The sequence below is a fragment of the Phaethon aethereus genome (assembly GCF_964289735.1).
Source record: "Phaethon aethereus genome assembly, chromosome: 19".
Classification (NCBI taxonomy): Eukaryota; Metazoa; Chordata; class Aves; order Phaethontiformes; family Phaethontidae; genus Phaethon; species Phaethon aethereus.
This window is the reverse complement of record NC_138595.1, coordinates 3,461,978-3,482,437: the sequence shown is the minus strand read 5'-3', so window position 1 is coordinate 3,482,437 and position 20,460 is coordinate 3,461,978. Positions and strand designations below refer to the sequence as shown.

At 37.0% G+C, this 20,460-nt stretch overlaps 1 protein-coding gene across 1 annotated transcript in view; it reads left to right on the top strand.

Moving 5' to 3' along the window:
- Positions 1-3,502: 3,502 nt before the first annotated feature.
- The window catches only part of BRIP1 (BRCA1 interacting DNA helicase 1), a gene marked incomplete at both ends in the record, with an annotated part of 117,959 nt that continues 101,001 nt past the window's right edge, over positions 3,503-20,460 (top strand). Inside the window, 13 exons of the mRNA XM_082008716.1 lie at positions 3,503-3,595; positions 4,415-4,526; positions 5,053-5,247; positions 5,558-5,679; positions 6,599-6,733; positions 12,739-13,032; positions 13,523-13,744; positions 14,275-14,474; positions 17,866-17,998; positions 18,508-18,659; positions 19,302-19,473; positions 19,590-19,727; positions 20,149-20,310. Coding sequence (XP_081864842.1) covers positions 3,503-3,595; positions 4,415-4,526; positions 5,053-5,247; positions 5,558-5,679; positions 6,599-6,733; positions 12,739-13,032; positions 13,523-13,744; positions 14,275-14,474; positions 17,866-17,998; positions 18,508-18,659; positions 19,302-19,473; positions 19,590-19,727; positions 20,149-20,310 — 2,130 coding nt within the window. The remainder of the gene's footprint in view (positions 3,596-4,414; positions 4,527-5,052; positions 5,248-5,557; positions 5,680-6,598; positions 6,734-12,738; positions 13,033-13,522; positions 13,745-14,274; positions 14,475-17,865; positions 17,999-18,507; positions 18,660-19,301; positions 19,474-19,589; positions 19,728-20,148; positions 20,311-20,460) is intronic.

Here is a 20,460-nt window from a genome sequence, read left to right as displayed (position 1 = left end):
TGAAGTTGTACTGTAGCTAGTCCCACGGTCTATGGTGCCTAAATTTGGCGAAAGCTGCAGAAGTGGACTGAGGAACTGGAGCACAAGCAGTCCGTGGTTTTTTTTTTCGTTCTTTCAATTCAGTTAATGGCTGAAAAGAAAATAATTCTTTTAAGAGGCTTATGTTGCTTCCAGTGAAAGCTTTTGAGGCTCATGGGGTTGGTAAATAATTTCCAGTGAAACTCGTCGTGATTTTTCAGGCTTTCTCGGTTTCTGAAGTGATAGAGCAACACACCTGAAAGAGTTTTAGAACACTCCAAAAAGTGAATACTTAATTTGTTGAGCAAACAGCAAAATGATGGGTAAGAAAAATTTGAGATTGAAGCGCTTTGCTTAAATTAAATGAACTACTGTTCCAGACCCTTGCAGAGCAAGATGGAATAAAATACTCCGAGGCAGACTTGAGAAAGTGGTGTAAGTAACTTGCAACTAAGAAAATGCTTTAACTTTTTTTTATTTGTGTTTCAAACCATTGGCCAAAGTTTCAGTTCATGAGATCATGAACTACATTTAAAGATCAGCCAGCCTTTATTAAAAGTTTGAAACTGGTCTAAAAGTGTCTTTTAAAAAAAAGTACTATTACAAAATGAGCTGTATAGAAGTGATTTTTAAAGAATACGCATTTTTTATGCAGCTCAGATGGTTTAGTATTTTTTAATATCACAGATTAAAAGAGATGAGAAAGATTTCAAGAAATAAGTGCAAAGGTATCTTAAGTTGTCATCAGGGTAAGATTAAAAAAAGAGATTGGTGTTGAGGGTGATGCTGACAGAAGCTAGGTTTCCCCATAATGAAAGGAGTGACAGATTTCAGCCATACCACAGTTACGTGCAGCTTAGTGGACAAGAACGCTGAATCCTTTCCGCTTCATGCGTGAAGTTGGTTGTTTCATATACAAAAGCTGAAGGATTTATCCTCGACAGATGTTTTGTGATATTGCAGAAGGGATTGTGTGATGCAGTAGTCGTGAGTTTCTTGAAGGTTGCACAAGCTCCTGTGTGAGGCAGCAGCACATGCTGTTGCAGCCGAGAAGGAAAGTTAAAGTTTGGCTGTTGTGCCAGAATCGAGTGTAGTACTTCCACACAACTGAACGGCTAAACTTGTCAGTCCAGCACTTGCTCTTTTCTTAAATGACAGCATCCAGGGTCCTTGAATAAGTAAAATATTTTTCAATTAAAACCAGTTTATATTCCAGAAATAATGGTTGGATTGTTTAGCGTGGCCTTGAGAAAGTCTTGCACTACTTGTCTTCTGCCCCGTTGGACAGTGATTTAGGATGGCTGATACGGAATTGCCAAACACACTTGGGTTTGCGTTCCACGATTACCAGCGTGCTGTAACCATCTGATACCACCATCTGGCTACTGAGTATATTTTCATCATCTTGATGTAAAGTATGTGAATAATCTAAATGTATGTATTTTTTTTTTCCTCTAACTGTAATTTTACATGTTGTAGTGGTATTTAAAGAAAAAAAAAAAACCTAGTGTATGCCTTAAAGTCAGTACAGGCAACTCCCTTTGAGACTTTTTTCCGGAGTTTTCTGGAGTGGTACCAGGGAAGCTTCCCCTGGGGCACAGACGGCCACAAATACTGATTTTTTTAGTTCCAAATACGGTGTTCAGTATGTTTAAAACAAGGTAAATAATAAAAAGCATTAAAGTGTTTCGCAACGCAACTCGCCCCATGGTAAATGCGTGGTTGCCCAGCAACGAGTACAACCCGACAACCAACAAGGCCCTCATTGATTGGTTGTAGTAGCGCACAGGTGGAAGGCGGGAGCAGTTCAGTCTGCGGTTTGCTGATTGGCGGCTCCCGGCCCTTTCCTGTCAGCTGATTGGCGCCGGGGTGGAGGCGGGAAGGACGGACGTTGAAGAGGGTGGCCGTCGCCTGAGGTGTGTGGCCGCGCGGCGCCGCTCGTCGCTTCCCGTCGCCTCCCGGGGAGCGGACCCGAGCCGAACGCGGCTGTGAGGGAACTGGGCTTGCGCGGCGTGGGAGGGAAGTGGCGTTCTGGGGACCCCTACCTTTTAAAGAAGATAAAGGAGAAGCCCAGGTGCCTCTGTGTGGGCTGGGGCGGGGCGACATGCACGGGAGCATGACAGCAGCTTCCTCAGCGCTCGCGGCCCTCAGCCGCAGCGAGGCGGAAAAATTCTCCCCAGGGCTGGAGCTAGAGTAGGGCCAAGGTGGCGTCGGGATTTCCCTGGGGAACGGCCCCTGGCCTCCCAGAGGCGCTCCCGGGCGGGGAAGAGCAGAGCAGGCCGGGTCGAAGGGTCCCTCCGGTGTGCCGAACCGTTGCCGCCTTCTGCCTCCTTCGGTGTTGAATCGTTTCTACCGCCCTGACGGGGGCTTGGTTTTTCCTCGGGCAGAGCTCAATTCGAAGTAGTGCTCGTTTAAGCGAACCGCCCCCCGCGGAGCGTGTTAGGTAAAAGCCTTTTAATGGGGCGCGGTTACATTTTTGGAAGGAGGGGTAGGATGTAAACTCATGTTAGCCATCTCTTTTTGCTAGGATTGCTTTTTCCTTTTGAGAAAGTTGATGATGAAGCTGAATCATGCCATACATTGGTGGTTTTGTGACGTATATGCTTACTCATTAAAAGTCAGATGAGGGCACAGGTTAGTGAGTTAATTTATCACAGGGAATATCCCAATTTAAAATTGCTCTTTTATTTTGTAGATGCTGATAGCCTGTAAGAAGAAAAAACCTCTCTCGTTTAAAAAAAAGTAGTCCTTTCTTTAAGCCTTCTTTAATACCTCTTCAGTATTTTTAATTCAATAATTTCAATGTTCCAGCATGATGGGGAAACTGACTTCCTTTTATTCTCCAGAGTGAAAGAAATGCCAGATAATACTCACAGAATAGTGAAGTGACTGACTTCTCATTTCCCCCTGAATAATTATTGTATTATTTGTGGAAGAAAAGTGTTAGTTTTTAAACATCTCATTTTTAAAGTCAGTATTATTTTCTCATTGTTACAAGATGAACAGCACAAGCAACTGTTGTCAGCTCTATCTTTGTAGATTGCAGTGTCCTGCAGTTCAAGCTAATGGACCTGCAGAATTGAAAAAATGGCTATTTTTAGTTATTAAATATCCTAAAATACTTTTCCCCCAAGTGTTTGGGTTCTTGTTCCAACAATATTCAGTCTCAGAAATAGAATCTGAAATGATGTGTGCAGTGCATCATACTTTTATTTCAATTGCTGATGTTACTCATCAGATGGTGGCAACTTGCTCTCATTTGTAACAAGGACCAAGTCTGAACTGATAATGTGTAGGATAAATTCTTGTATACTAGTTCTGTTAATGTCCTGAACTGCTTAGCCCCTTCATCAGGTTAGCAGTTTCTGCTTGGTTTTTTTTAGGGCCATGTGTTGTTTCAGGCTTTACCTGGTTGTTGTTGACTTGTTAATACTATTTTTTTTGCAGTTACAAACCTGAAAGTACACAGGAGGAAGAAGTGGCAATGTCTTCTGAGGTGTCAGAATATACTATTGGGGGAGTGAAGATCATATTCCCTTGCAAGGCTTACCCTTCACAACTTGCTATGATGAATGCTGTAAGTAGAATTTATATTCACATTTCCTAAACTAATAGCTTATGTTTTCCCGTACCTATCAGCATTTGGAAAACTAATGTATTAAATTCACAGCCTCCAATATCTCAAGAATTTCACTTGTAATGTGACTTACCGTTTTCTGTGCTGTACAGTGATATCTGGCCTATGACTAGGGAGTGCTGAAGTACGTTTTGGATTTGTGAACATTTATGCTAAGCAAAAAGTTATGTCTTATGTAATATATATGATTATTTAACTAGATATACTGCAATAGAAATTTTGTATAATTTTGTAAGTGTATAAGGGGGGAATGATTTAGTAAAACATCTGTATTTTAAAGAGAAGGTAATATTTCAATAAGTTTTCACTTTTTGGCAAGTTCTAAAGAAAGAATTATTACACCACATGTAAACATTTTTAAACAGTTTTAACCATGTTTAAATACTTTCTTTGTGGGATAAGTGGTTCGGTTGTCTGACAGATGTTTTCAATGTTTTATAAGACTAAGGAAAGCAAGGTAGCCCCATCAGCTGCTGCTGTTAGCAGGTAAGTATTTCACAGCCCTCTGTAAGTGAACCTTGGAGCATTGCTAATGAGGCATGTTCCTCTTGAGGGAAATACAGCTGAGGATTGTTGACCTGTTGTTATTATTAAAGATGATTGGGAAGAGTGGTTTTGGCTTTCTTTTCTTTTTTTTTTTTTTTATAAGGCAGTAGGTGTCCTGATCTATTTTTAGAAGTTATTTGTAGCTTAGCTAAAGACATCCTCTTTGGGGTTTTTTAATTAATTTTCGTTTTGTTCTTGTTATTCTCCTTAAAGATTGTTAAGGGCTTAAATAACAGGCATCATTGTTTGTTGGAGAGCCCCACAGGAAGTGGCAAAAGCTTGGCATTACTTTGTTCTGCGTTATCATGGCAGCAGTCTCTGTATGGTAAGTTGTCTTTGTGTCTGTTTGCCCAGTTTTTATTACCAAAATATATTGTAATGAATTGCTGTTGGTTTTCAGCCTGAAAACATTTGGGTTCGGGAACCTAAGCATGTCTTTGTCCACCATTATACATATTGCCTTATTGGCAAAGTGGCATTAATCAAACAAACCAGTAATGGCCAGTAATACTAAGCAAAGCAATTTTCACGTTAAAATGGATTTAGCTATCTGTTATCATAAGGGGATTATATGGCTGTTGGAACTTTGAAAGAAATACTTGTAGCTTGTAGTTAGGCAGATTGAATTGAAAGGAAGGGGTATTTTTCAGTTCTCCAAGTTGTTACAGTTCTTTGCACTGCAGTTCTTCAAAGAGTGATGATAGCTTGTTCAGACTTTAGAGAGAGATGCAAGGTTTATAATTAGTACCTAAACAAATTCTTTCACCTTAACTGTTTTGAAATTCTAGTTCTCGTGTGTAGTCTTGAGTAGGTTTTAACAGAAGATAAATGAAGGTGTCCTTTGTCTTTAGAGAAATCCCTGGTTAAATCATCATGTGAAAAGGAAGACGGAAAGCCGGAGACCTCACTGCAATGTCGCTGTACGTGTCATTCCCAATCTGAGAGTAGCGAGGCTGCAACAAGTGTCAGTCAAGGTGCTTCTTGTTCTTTTAATAATTATGAAACAGGAAGTTCCATAAAACCTGGAAGCCCACTAACAAACACAGGTAACTTCATACATAGGCAGCTAAAAATCTGTTCTTGAAGTAAAATATGTAGCCAGTGATGTAGATTTTTGGGGTGTGGTTTTTTTTTGCTTTCAAGTCGGGGACTTTTTTGCCATCATAATAGCAGACTGCTACATAATTCTGCCCTAAACGGCAATCTGCATGGAAATGGTGGTTAATGGGTCTAGAAATGTCTGGTGCTATTTCCTACATCATGTGTATTTATAGTAAATTCTATTTTTAAAATGTTACCCTTATTTAATGCATTCCTGGTATTGGACATACCTTTTTATTTTACATTTGGTTACAGAATGTAAGGAAACTGAAACGCTAGCTTCGAAACTGTCTGCCAAGAAAAGGTTATCTCTGTGTGACACTGATGATTTTCAAGTAGACAGGAAGAGGATTCGTCCTTTAGAAACTGAGCAGCAGGTGAGCAAAAGTGTATTGGTAGTAAAATAATCCACGTGTAGCTCAACAAAGTTGTCAAATACCAATCAACATTTTGGAGAAGGGCATAGAGTATAGTTGAGTCATGGTTTAGATTGGCAGGATTGTTTTCACTTTTATTGTTACCTGCTACAGTCTCGTCCATTGTTGCACTAAATTCTTCACAATACCATGTCCTAAATTACATCTTGTGTATGTACCTGATAGCCCCAAAATATATTTGTCCTCAGTTGATCTGTAACAGTAAGTCAAAAGTACGAGATTCTAGAGTTGAAGGTGCTCTTGTGAATATATATTATAAATACAAACAATACTGTGAATGTATTGGAGTTCTGTGTTATATCTTGTAAAATGTATTTATCTCTGGCCTAATATGTGGAGTGCAATTATTTCTGTAATGTTTTCATCGGTGTCAGTATTGGTATCATATGACTTAGTACTTGTATTCAGATGTGCACTGTAAATAGCTTTTACATTGCTTTAGTGTATTGCTCAGATGGTTACTTTTGTTTAAGTTTTTAGATCAATATGGCTTGAGTTTATTTCTTCTTTTAATTATGGAAATTTTCTGCTTATACCTATATAGTATTATAATTTCTGCCAGTTTTATAACAGTGAGAAATTAAAGAAGAAAAGCTCAGCAATAATTACAAATTTTTGGTGTTGCTGTTACTGAATTTTGTAATTAAAACTTTATAGCTTTTCCAAAATTACTTTTGTGTGGTTTAGATTTGGTTAAACTGTTAACGAATATTAGCGATGCACTGTGTTACTGAAACAGATGCAGTGGAAAACAGTTGAAAGAAAATCAATGACTTGTAGTGTAAGCACATACTTCTCTCTGGTGTGTATTTGAACACAGTACTTCCCCCCCCCCCCCCCCCCGCCTTCCCCCCAGCAGGTTAGAAAACGTCATTGTTTTGCAAAAGGAGTGCAGCTAGTTGATGCTTTAGAAGTTTATCGTCAGAGAAAAAATGGAGAGCTGATTGTTCACTCTGAAAAAGGTGTGAAAGCCACTGCTTTTTCTCCCAAAATGGTAAGTAATACAGTAGTATCTTTTACATCAGCACTGTTGGTTCAAGCTTGATTTAAAAAAAAAAAAAAATTACTGTAAAGAGATGCATGAAATGCAGCTTGTTAATGTAGCTTCAGACAGCTCTGTACCTCCAGCTGCATGACAGCCTAATGTAGAGGTGCCCAAGTATGTAAGTTGCTTTAAAGTAATATATGGTCTCTATCAATAACGAGAACTGGAGTGGCTTTTACTCCTAATGGTACTGTCTAACCAATAGTTTGCAGTGGTTTGCAAAGTGTAAGTTAGTTCTGTGCAGGTTGTTGTTCCAAACATTGGCTAAACCGTGGCTGCTCAGTAGCACAGAATCTGGCCCAGCAATTCACCCTGTAAACTTTCAATATGTGACAACGATTTTACAGCACATATAAATCTGTGTTTTATATTGCAATTTACAGTAGATTTATGGCATTATAGTAGAACGTGAGACTAGGACCATGGAAGTTAAGTGACATCAGAGTTTGTGGATTCCGTTCAGCTTGCCATTCTTTGTTTCGTGGCCTATGTAGTAAGTGAAAGAGAGCATTTAATATTAACAGTGCATTTTAGACCTTAAAGTAATATGGAGAAAGTTGGAGCTGATCATTACAATATATTATAACAAAAAAGGAGTAATAAATATTGCACAGGATTAAGAAGAAAAATCCTGTGTGTTACTGGGATAGATTTACATTTTGGGTTTGGTGGTTTTATGTTTTGTTTTGGGGTTTTTTTGTTGGTTTTTTATTTTTAAATCAACACTTTCCATAGCAGAAGTATCCCATAAGAAGCTGAGATACAAATATGCAGGTGCTTCTGCAGCTTTCTGCTAGGCATTTTCTGCATTTTTTGGTGCTTGAATCTTACTGATTTAACATAAGTTTGTTGAAGCAAAACCAGTAGAAGAAGAAACCTGAGGCAGTAGAGAGATGAATGTCAGATGTCAAATTATGTGAGTGATGTAGTTCCCATGAATGCTTAGCAAAGGCTGTGACAGAATAGTTCTTGTCAATATTAAAATACAGGAACATGCCATGAAATCATTGTGTGAGTTTGAGACAAATATAAGAAAGGAATAAGGTCTGACCTTTATTTCTTTCTTCAGGACAGAAATCTACTTTCTCTTTCAAAATGCAAAGAACATTCTCCCTTTCCAACATACTTTTTAATGTTGTTTTATGGTAATACCCATCTGTAGGTAACTCGGCTTCCAAGTACAGGGGTTTATTTGTGTGTTTGGAAATACGGTTGCTTTCAACAAGCAATTTAATTCTCTTTCCACCTCTTCTAACAGCACTTGGCTCTTTTCCTGTCCTAAATTAGCTTCTATTTTAATCAGTATATATTTTAACTTCAACAGCTGTTTTCCAGTATACTATGCTTTTGTAAACACAAAAGAAGCCAAAAGCTTTGGTATTACTTTATGACACTGGGAGCTAAAACTTTTCTTGACAAAAGTGAATCTGTGTTCTAGGTCATTTGATGGGAAGTAATTTTTATTAGTTTTGGAAAGCTATGTAGATTTTTGAGTAGGATTTGAAATGCTTTGTGCCACTGAACCTCAACTGGTAGTTTGAAATACAAAGGCCAGCAGAGTGTGCTGTTGATTTTCAAACAAAAAGACCTTCCCTCCTTCCTTAATTGTAAAATTTGCTTTGGTACTTTGGTGTGGGTATCTGAAAAACTTGATTTACAACTTGTAGACATTTCATGTAGTGAAGAAAACTTAAAACTTTCAGTATAGATAAACTAACTTAAATAATAAAATACTGAATCATAACCTGTTTTTTTTAAGGAAACTCTTAATTTTTGTTAGAGTAGTTTACCTGTACGTAAGTGCATTATAATGTGCTATCCATGGGTCTGACAGTACAGTATACTATACTGTTTACTACTTCTTTAGAAAAAAGTAACCTAAGAAGAAATAAAAGTGTTTATTTCTGCTAAAGTGTCTTTTTTAAGAATGAAAGGAGTGTTTATTTCTTTGTAAAAACATTTCTTTTTAAGAATGAAAGAATAAGGTATTATTTTCCTGTGATGAACTTATACTTTAGCAGACTGAGAACTTGTCTGGTATCAAGAAACAATTGCAGAAAGTAAGGCCTTACTTATCATTAGTGGTTCTGCAGCTTAACTACATTAAGTTTAAGACGTAAAGGGTATCACAGCATAGGCTGTTAGGTATAAAAACGCTTTTCTAGTGTAGTTCATGAAATAAAGTCAGCTGAAGTTATGTTCAACGCTTATAATGGACTAGGTATTTAGGATGATACAATAATGCAATAAAATATTTTCTTAATCAATGAGAGAACCTGCCTTTGTATAACTTGTCTTTTACCGTAGTCAATCCTGTGCTTAAAGCAAATGTATTTTCTCGTCAAGTCCTCCTCATAGCCCAAGCGAGAGAATGGGTTGGTGGTTGTAGGAGCATGAGAGGTACTGCCCAGCACTGCTGCCTCAGAAGGACACCTGTTGATCTAGTGGGTGAGGATCTTCTGCCCAAGGCGGCTGCCTGTTCTTAGCTGCTTTCAGTCCAGAGCCTGGGAATCCATTTCTGTCTTCCTGCTGTTAATTCTTGCAAGAGAGGGCAGTTCTAGTGTGAGTTTAGATGAGAAATTATACCCTTACAGTACTCTCTTGATTACTTCTGTCAAAGCATATGGTCTGAGAAACTGGGGCACCCGGGTTAAGGAATCCCCATTTATACTAGGTAAAAAAAGTAAACAGTAAATGGAGAGTAGTGTAACAAACACTTGGGGTATCAAAAAACAACTGTGAAAAGAATCTGTCTTAATGTGCTAGCCCATTGCAGTTTAACATATTGCTTACAACCTTCACAATGGAGTTTGAGTGACTTCTGTTACACATTCCAGGAGACTGGCAGCCTGTTACAATCAGGGTCTGGACTCCAGAATAGGCTAATTTACCACGATGGGATGAAGAAAGTTGCGGATTTGTATTACACGCTCTCACCTGACACCGTATCTGATCCTTTTCCTGCTGATTGACATTTTGAATGAGCTCTTTGAAGCAAGTTCCAGCTTAATTAAAACGTTTGCTTGGTTAGCAGTGATCTGTGAAAGCCTGTGATAAATATTGAACCGGGTTCACCTGCTGGTTACTGTGAGATGATAAACAGCTGCTTTGTGTACTTTAATCAAGAGGCTGCAGCAGCAGCAGAATACTGTGCTTTTTGAGAGCTTATAAAGGAATAGTTGAAAAGCTCTGGTAATGTCACTGCTGATATCTTACTAGATTGTGCTTGTGTGATATTTCACACAAGAGGTATTCACTGCTGTATCATTTAGATGGCTTTGTAACTGGGAAATGTAGATGAAGATATGAAGAACTCTTATCTCTTTGTGTTTCAAAGATCATAGCCTCAGTGTTTGTTTAGCTCTATTTTACACAAAGGACAGGTTGGTGGACTTGATTATTCCTCTTTTAATCGCACTTCCACGTTTTTGCCATATAAATATTGATGTGATAGGCTGTTTTATCTACCCACTGACAGAACTAAAAACAAGCTGGATTAGCCTAAGGTCCATATAGTCTGGTATCTGATCTCTAACAGCATCTATTACTGGATTTTTCTGATTACATACTGCAGAAAGCAGAGGAGTATCTTTTTTTCCTCTCTCTCAAATGAAAATCTCTATCCAAGATTCAAACAGCTGAAAACAGGTTTAGTTCTGAAGCTAGAGGATATTATGAAATAGTTTTCTATTGTCTTAATATTAATTATTTCTACTCAGCTCTTGCCCAATTCTTTCACAAATAAATTGAAACATTTTCTAATTTTATTATAGTTTAACCACTACCTCTGTGTTATGAGTCTAAAAATTGGTACTTCATTGTAAAGGACCTTCTAAAAAGGTTTTATTTATTTTTGTGTTTTGGGCTAATGGTGTCTAATGGCTTTCAGAAATGTCATGACTACTGCAGGCAGTTTTATACTCTTACTAGTTACTGTAAAATCAGTCTGAGTTTACAACTTTCTCAATGTTGATTTTTTTTTTTTAAGTTTTTTTTCAAAGTTAAAGGTAACATTTTAAAACTGGAATACTGGCTAAAGTTCTTCTTAAGGCTGGTATTTTACCAATTTCAAGCCTTTTAAGAAAAACTTTTAAGGCTGCCTGTAAAATACTGTAATTTATAAGTTCTTAATTCATAAGAACACTTTTAATTAAAAAAAAAAAGTTTCCTCTAAACCCACTAGAGAAGAGCCTTCTATTCATGTTCATGTATATATTTATTTGAACTGCATTTTCCTGTTGTTAGAACAGATTTTGCAAAATAGCTGATATTTAATAAAATATTAGCTGTCCTAATATTATTCTGTTATTTTTCTTTTGGCAAACTAAATGGGAGGCTTAGCATTAGCAGAGAAGTATTAGCAGTATGGTATCATCTTGGAATTCTGTGAATTCTTTTTACCTCTGAAAACACAATCTGACTTGAATTAAAATTTAAAGATAAATATGTTCTTAAAGGCCCTATGCAGTAACTGCTTCAGTTATATTAATCGTTAGCATGATAATGTGGTTTTCATTATTCCAAAGAAAAAAATAGAATATATTTTGATAGAAATATCAAGGTACAATTTGCATTGCAGTTTTCTGTGCGAGTACAAACCGAGTTAAGTATTGCCACATATGTAACATATACCATATGTCAGCTGTTTCCTGCTTTGCTGTTGACAAGAGCCCCATTCATAACTCCTCTTTTTATCCTTTCAGTGAATAAGTAATTATTCAATAGAGAAGGCAGGATATTTGGAACTGGCTATTTAATGTGGCAGCACACCGTAATGAAATCTGCTGTTACTGGCAACCTGAGAGGGGAATGTAACAATTCCAGCATGGGTGTAACTTTATCTGCTTTGAGGGCCTGTTTATTTGGCACATCAGTGAACCTTTTATCCCAGTGAGTGGCAGCTCCAGAAGGGTTGCATTTACATGCATTCTATCATGTATTGTAATATTTAATGGCGGACAAGGCTGAGTGGGACTAAGGGTAATACGACCTTGCTTTTCCTCAGAGTGGGGGCTAAAAGACAGCTTGATCCCCAGAGTTGTGGTGTAACGCACGACATGACTTAGCATTTGTTTGTGATGGATAATCTTACTGATTACAATTAAAAGGGGAGGGAGGAGTATTTGGGCAGGCAACTACACGTTGTTACTTGCACTGTCACTTGAAAACCAAATACAAACTAAGAATGTAAAAGTTACGCTAGAAGTTTTCATTATTTTTTATGGGAGGTGTATGTGGCCATAGTTACTCAGGAGTTACTTGTTTTCTATGTGTCTTTTCACAATATTTATTACCATTTCATGACAGTTGTTCCAGTATTTTATATTCTGAAAGGTACTGCTTCTCAGGAAGAAAAAAACCTGGCTTTTAACAAATACTTTACAGGTTTAGGTTCTGTTTAGAATTATTCCCTACTTTGTCTTCTATTCTCATAGTTACTAGGTGGCCTTTGACATAATGGCATGACAAACATGTTTCTAATGGAGAGTATATGATGTAGTCTGTTTTATCTGCAAGCAGATTTCATTAAACTGTCCAGATTTCTTCCGCTTGCTTTAAGGAAAAATGTACTTATAATTGTAATTTGGGTGTCTGGTCCCAAGGTTTTTTTCATTTAAGGTGCTGGACACTTCTTTTTCTGTGACAGGAGTGTCCTTATGCTGAAGCTTAAATGTGAGATGTTTATTTGCATTATTCACATGTAAATACTCCACTGGAATAATAATTCTTTCTATGACTGAGTTACGATAAAGTTGTGTCTAGTGATTGCTAGAAGTTTTTTAAGATTTTCAGGCATGAGGACATGGTGTGTATGGTTTGAAAGGCCAACCTGGTAATTTAACAGGCTATCTTAAACTGTCCCAGAGGGTGTTTTTTAAATAGACCATAAGCAGATTTAGCATGTTCTTCTCGCAGTGGGATTTTGTTAATCTTTTTCTTGTTTTGGGTTGCAGTCTTCTGGCCCTTGCCCTGATTGTTCCTGTTCTTCTGGAAACGAAACTGCTAAAGATACTAGTAACACTAAGAAGAAGGAAAATGGAGATCGGTCGTTCATTCCCAAAATATTTTTTGGAACACGAACACACAAGCAAATATCCCAGATTACCAGAGAGTTGAAGAGAACAGCGTATTCCAGTGTCCCTATGACAATTCTTTCTAGCCGGGATTATACCTGTATTCATCCAGTGGTATCTAGTAGTGGTAGTAACAGGAACGAAATGTGTGTAGAATTGCTGGAAGGAAAACATGTGAGTAATTTTGTTTCAGAAAATGAGTATTCATTTAAACATTTTAAAATGAAAGGTAGTTGAACAGTTGGAATGAGTAATATTTTTTACTTCTTTATACTATGTTGGTTAAATGCCTCTGGTAATTTGGTTTAAACTAAATATTAATTGTTAGAAAATGCTGATACATGGTATCAATACTGAAAAAATATATGATGATAGGAATAGTATTTATGACTGCTAGGTTAATGATCTTAGTAAGTCTTAAGTTGTCTTTAGTTTTATAGAAGAAGAAGGAAGTGTCCTTTATTGATGTACATTTCAGGAACGTAGATTTGCCTGTTTTTTCTGCCATGATGTGTTTTTCATTACTGTCCGACATGAAAAGTAGCTGTTAGGAATGTTTCCAGGAAATAAAGTCAAAGGCATGTAACAACGTGGAGGATTTAAGCTTACTTGTTTTTCATTATTTTTTTGTAACCACTAACTATCTGTGCTTATTTGCTTTTAGGGCAAGTCCTGTCTTTACTATCATGGTGTTCATAAACTGAGTGAACACCATGCCCTACAGTCTGCACATAGGATGTATCAGGCTTGGGACATTGAAGATCTAGTGAGCCTCGGAAAGAAGCTTCGTGCGTGTGCCTATTTTGCAGCCAGAGAGCTCATGGTGGGCGCAGATATTGTATTTTGTCCTTACAATTATCTCCTAGACCCACAGATACGGGAGAGCGTAAGTATATTTGTAAGAAAGAGATTGCAATAACTGAAGTTAAAGGGAAGTTAAAAAAGAACATAATGTTCAGTAGCCATGGTCAACTGAAACCTATTTATATCCAAAATATTATCTACAAAATAACTCCTGGGTTAAAGAATTTTTTGTCTTCCCCGCCCCAGATGAGCATTTCTGTATTCCAAGAAATGCTTCCACTGGTGTCATACTCCAGCTGATCAGTTACATGTTTTTTTTCAATCAGTGGAAAAGAAACCTTACAAACTTCACAGTTGTTGAAGTCTATACTACACTCTATAAATCAGAGAGTGTAATAGGTTCAGATTATATTAATCCAGACTGGAATAAGGATTGCTGCCCCCACGCCCTGGTTATTTTCTAGGTTGTAGAAATTGCATCAAAAAGCTGAAAACTTTCTGTTGCTGGCACTGTGATGCAGTATATGCACTTTTTTAACAAGATCCTTTTAGTTGCTGTTTCTTGTTAATGTCTTTCATTCTGTTTTACTAGATAATAATTTTCTTTTTTAGATGGAAATTAACCTAAAAGGCCAAGTAGTCATTTTAGATGAAGCCCATAATATTGAGGACTGTGCTCGGGAGTCAGTGAGCTACGGTGTCACAGAAAGTCAACTACGAGCTGCTCAAGAAGAGCTAGATTTCATGGTTAATAACAACATCAGGCAGAAGGATCATGAGCCCCTACGGTCTGTGTGCTACTCTTTGACAAAGTAAGGCAACTCTAATTCTATTACATCAATTAGTACTTTTTAAGATTACTTTTAGATTCCCTTTGTTGATGCAATTTACTGGTTACTGTGTTGCATCATAGTAACAGTTGCATAAAATGCAACAGAGGTATACTTCAAACCCTGCAGTCACCTGATTTTTTGTTTGTTTGAGGAATCCAGAAGGGCTTGATCTATTTAAAAAATACTCATGTCTTAAAGGGAAGACTTGAAATTCTGCTTTGAAAAAAGTATGTTATGCTCTTGAATGATATGCTGATCTTTATGGGGCTCACTGTCCTAGATTGTGAAGTTCTGTATGAAGATTTTACTGAAGATAAATAATTTTTATTTTTCACATTCTTCTGTTTGCTTATTTGACAAATAGTAATAGCATTATTTTGTCAAAGCATTAATTAGTTCACATTTATAAAATGCTTTCAGAGCCTTGGACAGGAAGTTTTTGGAACAGGTTGGACTCTGTTCTTGAAATCAGACTGGAGTCTATTTGCAACAGATTTTTCACAGTAGAAAGTGAATTTATCAGTCATGCCCTTTGTTTTCCCTGTGAAACAATTCAAACTTGAGCAAAGAGATAAGGGTCTGAAAAATTGAGGTACATGCAAATTCTCAGAAGAGATTCTGAGAAATTCTTTCTCCCTGGACTGTGTCAGTAGAATGTGGTTTCAATGATTTGATTGTGTACTGAAAAAACCAAGGATGTGCCAGATCTCTTGGTGCCTGCCTTGTTGGAACACAAGGATCGTGGAGTTCAGTGGATTGACAAATATGGATGATTGAGGGAGTGGTTTTGAAAGCAGGAGTTCATCAGTAAGGCAGAAAGAAGCTGAAAAAATACAAAATGTTCTTCTCTTCTTTCTGCCCTTGTACCATAGAGGAAAAGGTAGGAAGAGCTAAAAAGAAGGTAAACCCCAGAAACTATGGAGACAGAATTGGAAGGGGAGGACCTGAGCAGAAGCTGAAAATCATGAGAGGGGATGGAACAGAAGCAAAGAGACTAGGGGCAGAAGCTCAGGAAGGAGGGAAAGAAACAAGGGGTCAAGGGCAAAAGTATTTTGCACAGAGTGGGAACATGAGAGAGTTGAAACCTTGTCAGAAGAGTCTATCACCACTAGAGAATTTGGAATTCAGCTCTGTAGCCCTTAATTTTTGAACCTTTTTCTTTTGAGGGATCACACTGCTAATGAAACTTTGAACAATAAAGTCAGCAGGATAAAAGTGAATAATGATACAAGTGGCTTTGAAGTTATCTGAACTCTGATTCAGTGCATGTCAAATCGTCACTGTGTGCATTAGCGGTTGGTGAAATACACTTTGGAGTACACTACAGCAAGTAGAACACCACTTTTCCTATCCTTTCTCTATTCAGAGGGTTAATGTTTATGTGACACAGACACAAGTGACTTTTGTTTTTCTTTTTTGCAGAAGCAAATTCTCCTACCTTGGATATTTCAAATGTTAAATTTTAGTAAAAGATGAGAACAGCATGGCTGGAGATTTGATTGCCTCAAGCTTTTTAACCTTATCATAAAAGCTAAGTTTGATTGTCTTGGCAAATCTGCCAACAGCATGAAAAGCAGTTGTTGGAAGGCAGAAGACTGGGTGTAAATAGCCAGTAATTGGTAAAATGCTCTTGCACAGTGACATGGCTTTGCCAAATGCATGGGTAATTAGAAAAATCTTATTTCAGTTATAAAGATCTTGGACCCTCATTTCAGAAAGCGCTTGAGCATGGGCTTAGTGCCACCGAGGTGCTAAAATGACCTTTCTGAGGAATTTGAAAATATACCAATAGAGGTATACTGGCAAGCTTTTCTGATAAGATGCAGATTTACCAGGACAAATTAGTTTGTTCAATGGAGTAAGCTGTATCAACAATGGCATTTTCTGGTAGGGAGGGAAGGAGCAAATATACTGTCTTAAATTGAAGGCATGTTTGTAACATTTGTTAAATCTTTTCCGGAAAATATTGCATACGCTGACTTTCACTTCAAAACCACAGATATCTTTCTGGGAATCAAGCTAATTTTATTTATGCTTACTGCTTTAGTCTAAAAATGAATTAGCAGGTATTTCAAGTAAATGTTTCAATGTTAGATTTAATTGGATGGAATTTGTTCTAAAATTTGCTTTTCTTGTGATATTTTAGTATTAGGAAGGTTGTTGTTTGTGTTTGCATTTGTAGCATGACCATTTCACAAGTATGAAATCTGTTTCATTTCGGTCATAGTGGTCTTTTCCTAATTTAAGTTCCAGGTCTTTTTGATGTTACATTTGAGGAAATGGGGCAGGGTACTACACTGGTCAAGTTCTGCCTGTGTTAGTGATCATCATTCCTTAATAAGAGAAAGCAAATTACAGCCGAAGAAGTGATGTGGTAGTATTTATGGGTTTTTGTTCGCATTTAACCTGGCAAAAGGAAATTTTTTTTTAATTGTTCCGTTGATTTGATTGTTTGCAGTGACAGGACAGTGAATCTGGAACTGAAACAGTCACTAAGCCTTGTTGCTTTAGTTGATAATGATTAACTGATTTTACAGATAAATATTTTGGAACGGTTGTAGAAATGACAGCTGTCTTTCTGATGCCTCCTGCTGGTTGATGGAACAGACAGCTTCGGCATTCCCTGAAAGGGAGGAAGCCTGTCTGCTTTTCTAGACGGAGGGAAGGTCTTGTAATACTGCAGGGATGATGGACACGTTCAGTTACAGAAAATTTTAGCTCTGGCACAAATGAGATGATCTGCACGTTTAGATCATGTTTTTAGGAAGTCGTATCACATTTTGCATTGTAGGTACAATTGCAATTCTGCTTAGTTTTCAAATTGTAGCAGAGTTACAAATACCTGTAGGTAGGTTAAAATACGTGCTTTTTGTTGCCCCTCCTTCCCTTACTGTGAATAAATACTGAAAGTACTCATTTCATGCCTCAAGATTTGTTCTTAATAGGAAAGCCTGCAATTGGCAGGCATGATAGATCAACTGGCATCAGAATAATGAGTGGCTTTAAAACTACAGCAGAAATGTCTCTTAAATGAGCCTGACATGTTACATCATAAGAACATACTATATTTTAATCCTTTTTCTTTATTGTAAAGAGATTGTATGATGATAAAATATAGATGTATAGGGACAAGTTTTCCTCTCACTTCAGTGAGCTGCATCAAGAGCAGTTCTGCAGAAGTTAGTTCAGTAGTCAAAAACGGGTGTAAGGAAGAGTAGAATCTCTCTCTCTACTTAGATGTAGTAAAATATTTATCATCATCATAGAAGTCTGGTGCAGTTTTTGAGGTCTGTTTTGCTTTGTACCTGCAAAGTATCTCTAAATCTCTAAAATTTCTACTGAAATGATTTCTGATTTTTGTCTTTCACAGCTGGTTACAGGAGAGCTCTAGTCAACTAGTAGAAAGAGGGTATGAAACCTTCTGTAAGGTTTGGAGCGGAAAAGAAATGCTCACCTTTTTGCACAAAATGGGAATAACTGGTATTACTTTTCCCATTTTACAGGTAATGTTGTATGCTATATAAAGAAGTACCAGAGTACATAATATTGATGTTGTTAAACATCTTAAAATGCACATAAGTTAAATGCTAACAGATCATCTAATTTACTGCAATACTGAAAAGCTGTCTGAAAATGATACCTGATAAAAACCAGGAGCAATCCAGTTGAGCTACTGGAATTTGTGGAGAATCAATGTTGAAGGGATAGAACAGATCATGTACAATTATTCAAATTGAACCATTGAGTCACTGATGGTTTTGTCTGTTCTATCCATCTGAATTTTTATTGACTGTTGAAATGTGTTTACACTATTTTCAAGTTTATCTCTCTGTGTAAGCCAAATATTTGAAAAGAGTTACTTTTCCATTCCAATTTTGTCTTTGGTCTAACTTTACAGGTATCTTAGGTGAACTTTTAAAACGGTGTGCTGATAATCTTGTATCTGTATTAGCTTTGGTTCTGAGAAGATACTTAGGATGTTGTTTATGTGGAATTTGTTTGCCTCTTGTAGAAACATCTTGCTACTGTCCTGGAAAAAGAAGAAAAAATAGCAGTATTTGGTAGAGAGGAACTTATTGAGATACCGATTGTGAGCCCTGCCACTCAGATTGTGCTGAAAGGATTATTCATGGTTCTTTTATGTCTTTTTAAAGATAATAGCAGGTCAGTGCAAACACATAGCCTGAGCTGTGTTTAAGTGATTAAGTCAGCTGTGTTGCCAAACTGCCTTTATAATTTGTTCAATGCCTCAGTTATGGTGCCTGGCTTCTGAGCAAAACTAACATTTCAGAAAGCTTTGGAAAAATCTGTTTATGTGGGAAGAATTTAAACACTACCAAATTATTTTTTGCATTCATAGATGAATTCATATATTGAAGAAATTTATTTGAAGGTTAGGTGTAATAAGTTAAATATGCATGGGCTTTGTTTTTCTACATAGCATTTATCATTTGGCTGTCTTGATATCTTGACTACTAATGCCAGCAGTTGCTCAAAAATTCTGATTTAAGCCTTATTTTTAAATATTAATTATTTTAAAGTTTCACTGTTTTTTCTGAAAGGGAAACTGGCAACTGTTGAAATTTTAAATCTTGAGCAGAGTCACCTACTTCTAGCAAATGCTGTTTTACACACTGCATGGTCCACAGCTTTTCTGTTTTTAGGCAATATACTGTATAAATTCATTTTTTATACTGAAATTGTAAATGCATTGTAGCAACACCGTCTTTGCTTTGTATGAGCTTAATGCTTGCAGTCTGATTGCTTAATTGTAGTTTTTATCTATATTTATGTATCTCTACATAGGTATGCAGATGACTACAGAGTTGCTCTACAGCAGACTTACACTTGGATGAATGAAAACCAACCTGATGTTTCAGATACAAGTGCCTTCTTTACACGGCCCAAGCATAAAAGGAGTTTGCGGCAGAAAACTGCAGTCCACATGCTTAATTTCTGGTGCTTGAATCCTGCTGTGGTAAGCTGAGTGTGAAGTAGAATGCCTTAACTAATTTGAGTGATAACAAATACATACAAGACCTTAAAGTGATTGTATTGATTGCCTAAGTTCCTTATTTTCTTTCTCCAACATAGGCTTTTTCAGACTTAAGTGATGTTAGAACAATTGTTCTGACATCTGGTACACTCTCGCCAATGGATTCATTTTCTTCAGAGCTTGGCGTGAAGTTTTCTATTCAGTTGGAGGCAAATCATGTTATTCAGAACTCACAGGTAAACTTCTGCAGCGTTGTTTCCTCTCCTGAGGTGTAATGCTGACCTGTTTTACCTATTGTAAAAGAAAGAATAATTTGCAAATAAAAATGATGATGAACCCATTCTGTAAGTAAAAAGAAGGCTATAGAACAGGCTATTATTTGGATCAATGCAATTGTAAAGTAAGTTTTCCAATGAAAAAGGGGGCAATTTTTAGACAGATACTCCACTGGAAAAGTTGAAGTCATGCTATTTTGGTAGTACCCATCTTGTATCAGTTATTGCACACTCTCTTCTGTTTTTAAGTACTGAAATCAGTTTGTTTAGATATATCTCGATATTTTCCTTCACATTTAAAATTTCATTATTTAACCTATGTAATTTAATATAGTTTGTGTCACTGTTTTAGAATTAACTTCTTTAATATGAAATATACCAGGTTTGGGTTGGCACCATTGGAGCAGGCCCTAACGGTCGGAAGTTGTGTGCCACGTTCCAGCATACAGAGACCTTTGAGTTCCAAGATGAGGTGGGAGCGCTTCTGCTTTCGGTGTGTCAAACAGTTAGCCGCGGAATTTTGTGCTTTTTGCCGTCCTATAAGGTAAGGTAATCTTAATTTATATTCTTCCTCTAAAAACACACACACACTACTTGAAAATGCACCATGTAATCTTTTGCTTTATGCATCAACATATATAAATGTTTATAAAGTAAATATATTGTAATTTCTTGGATCTCATATTGACTGGCA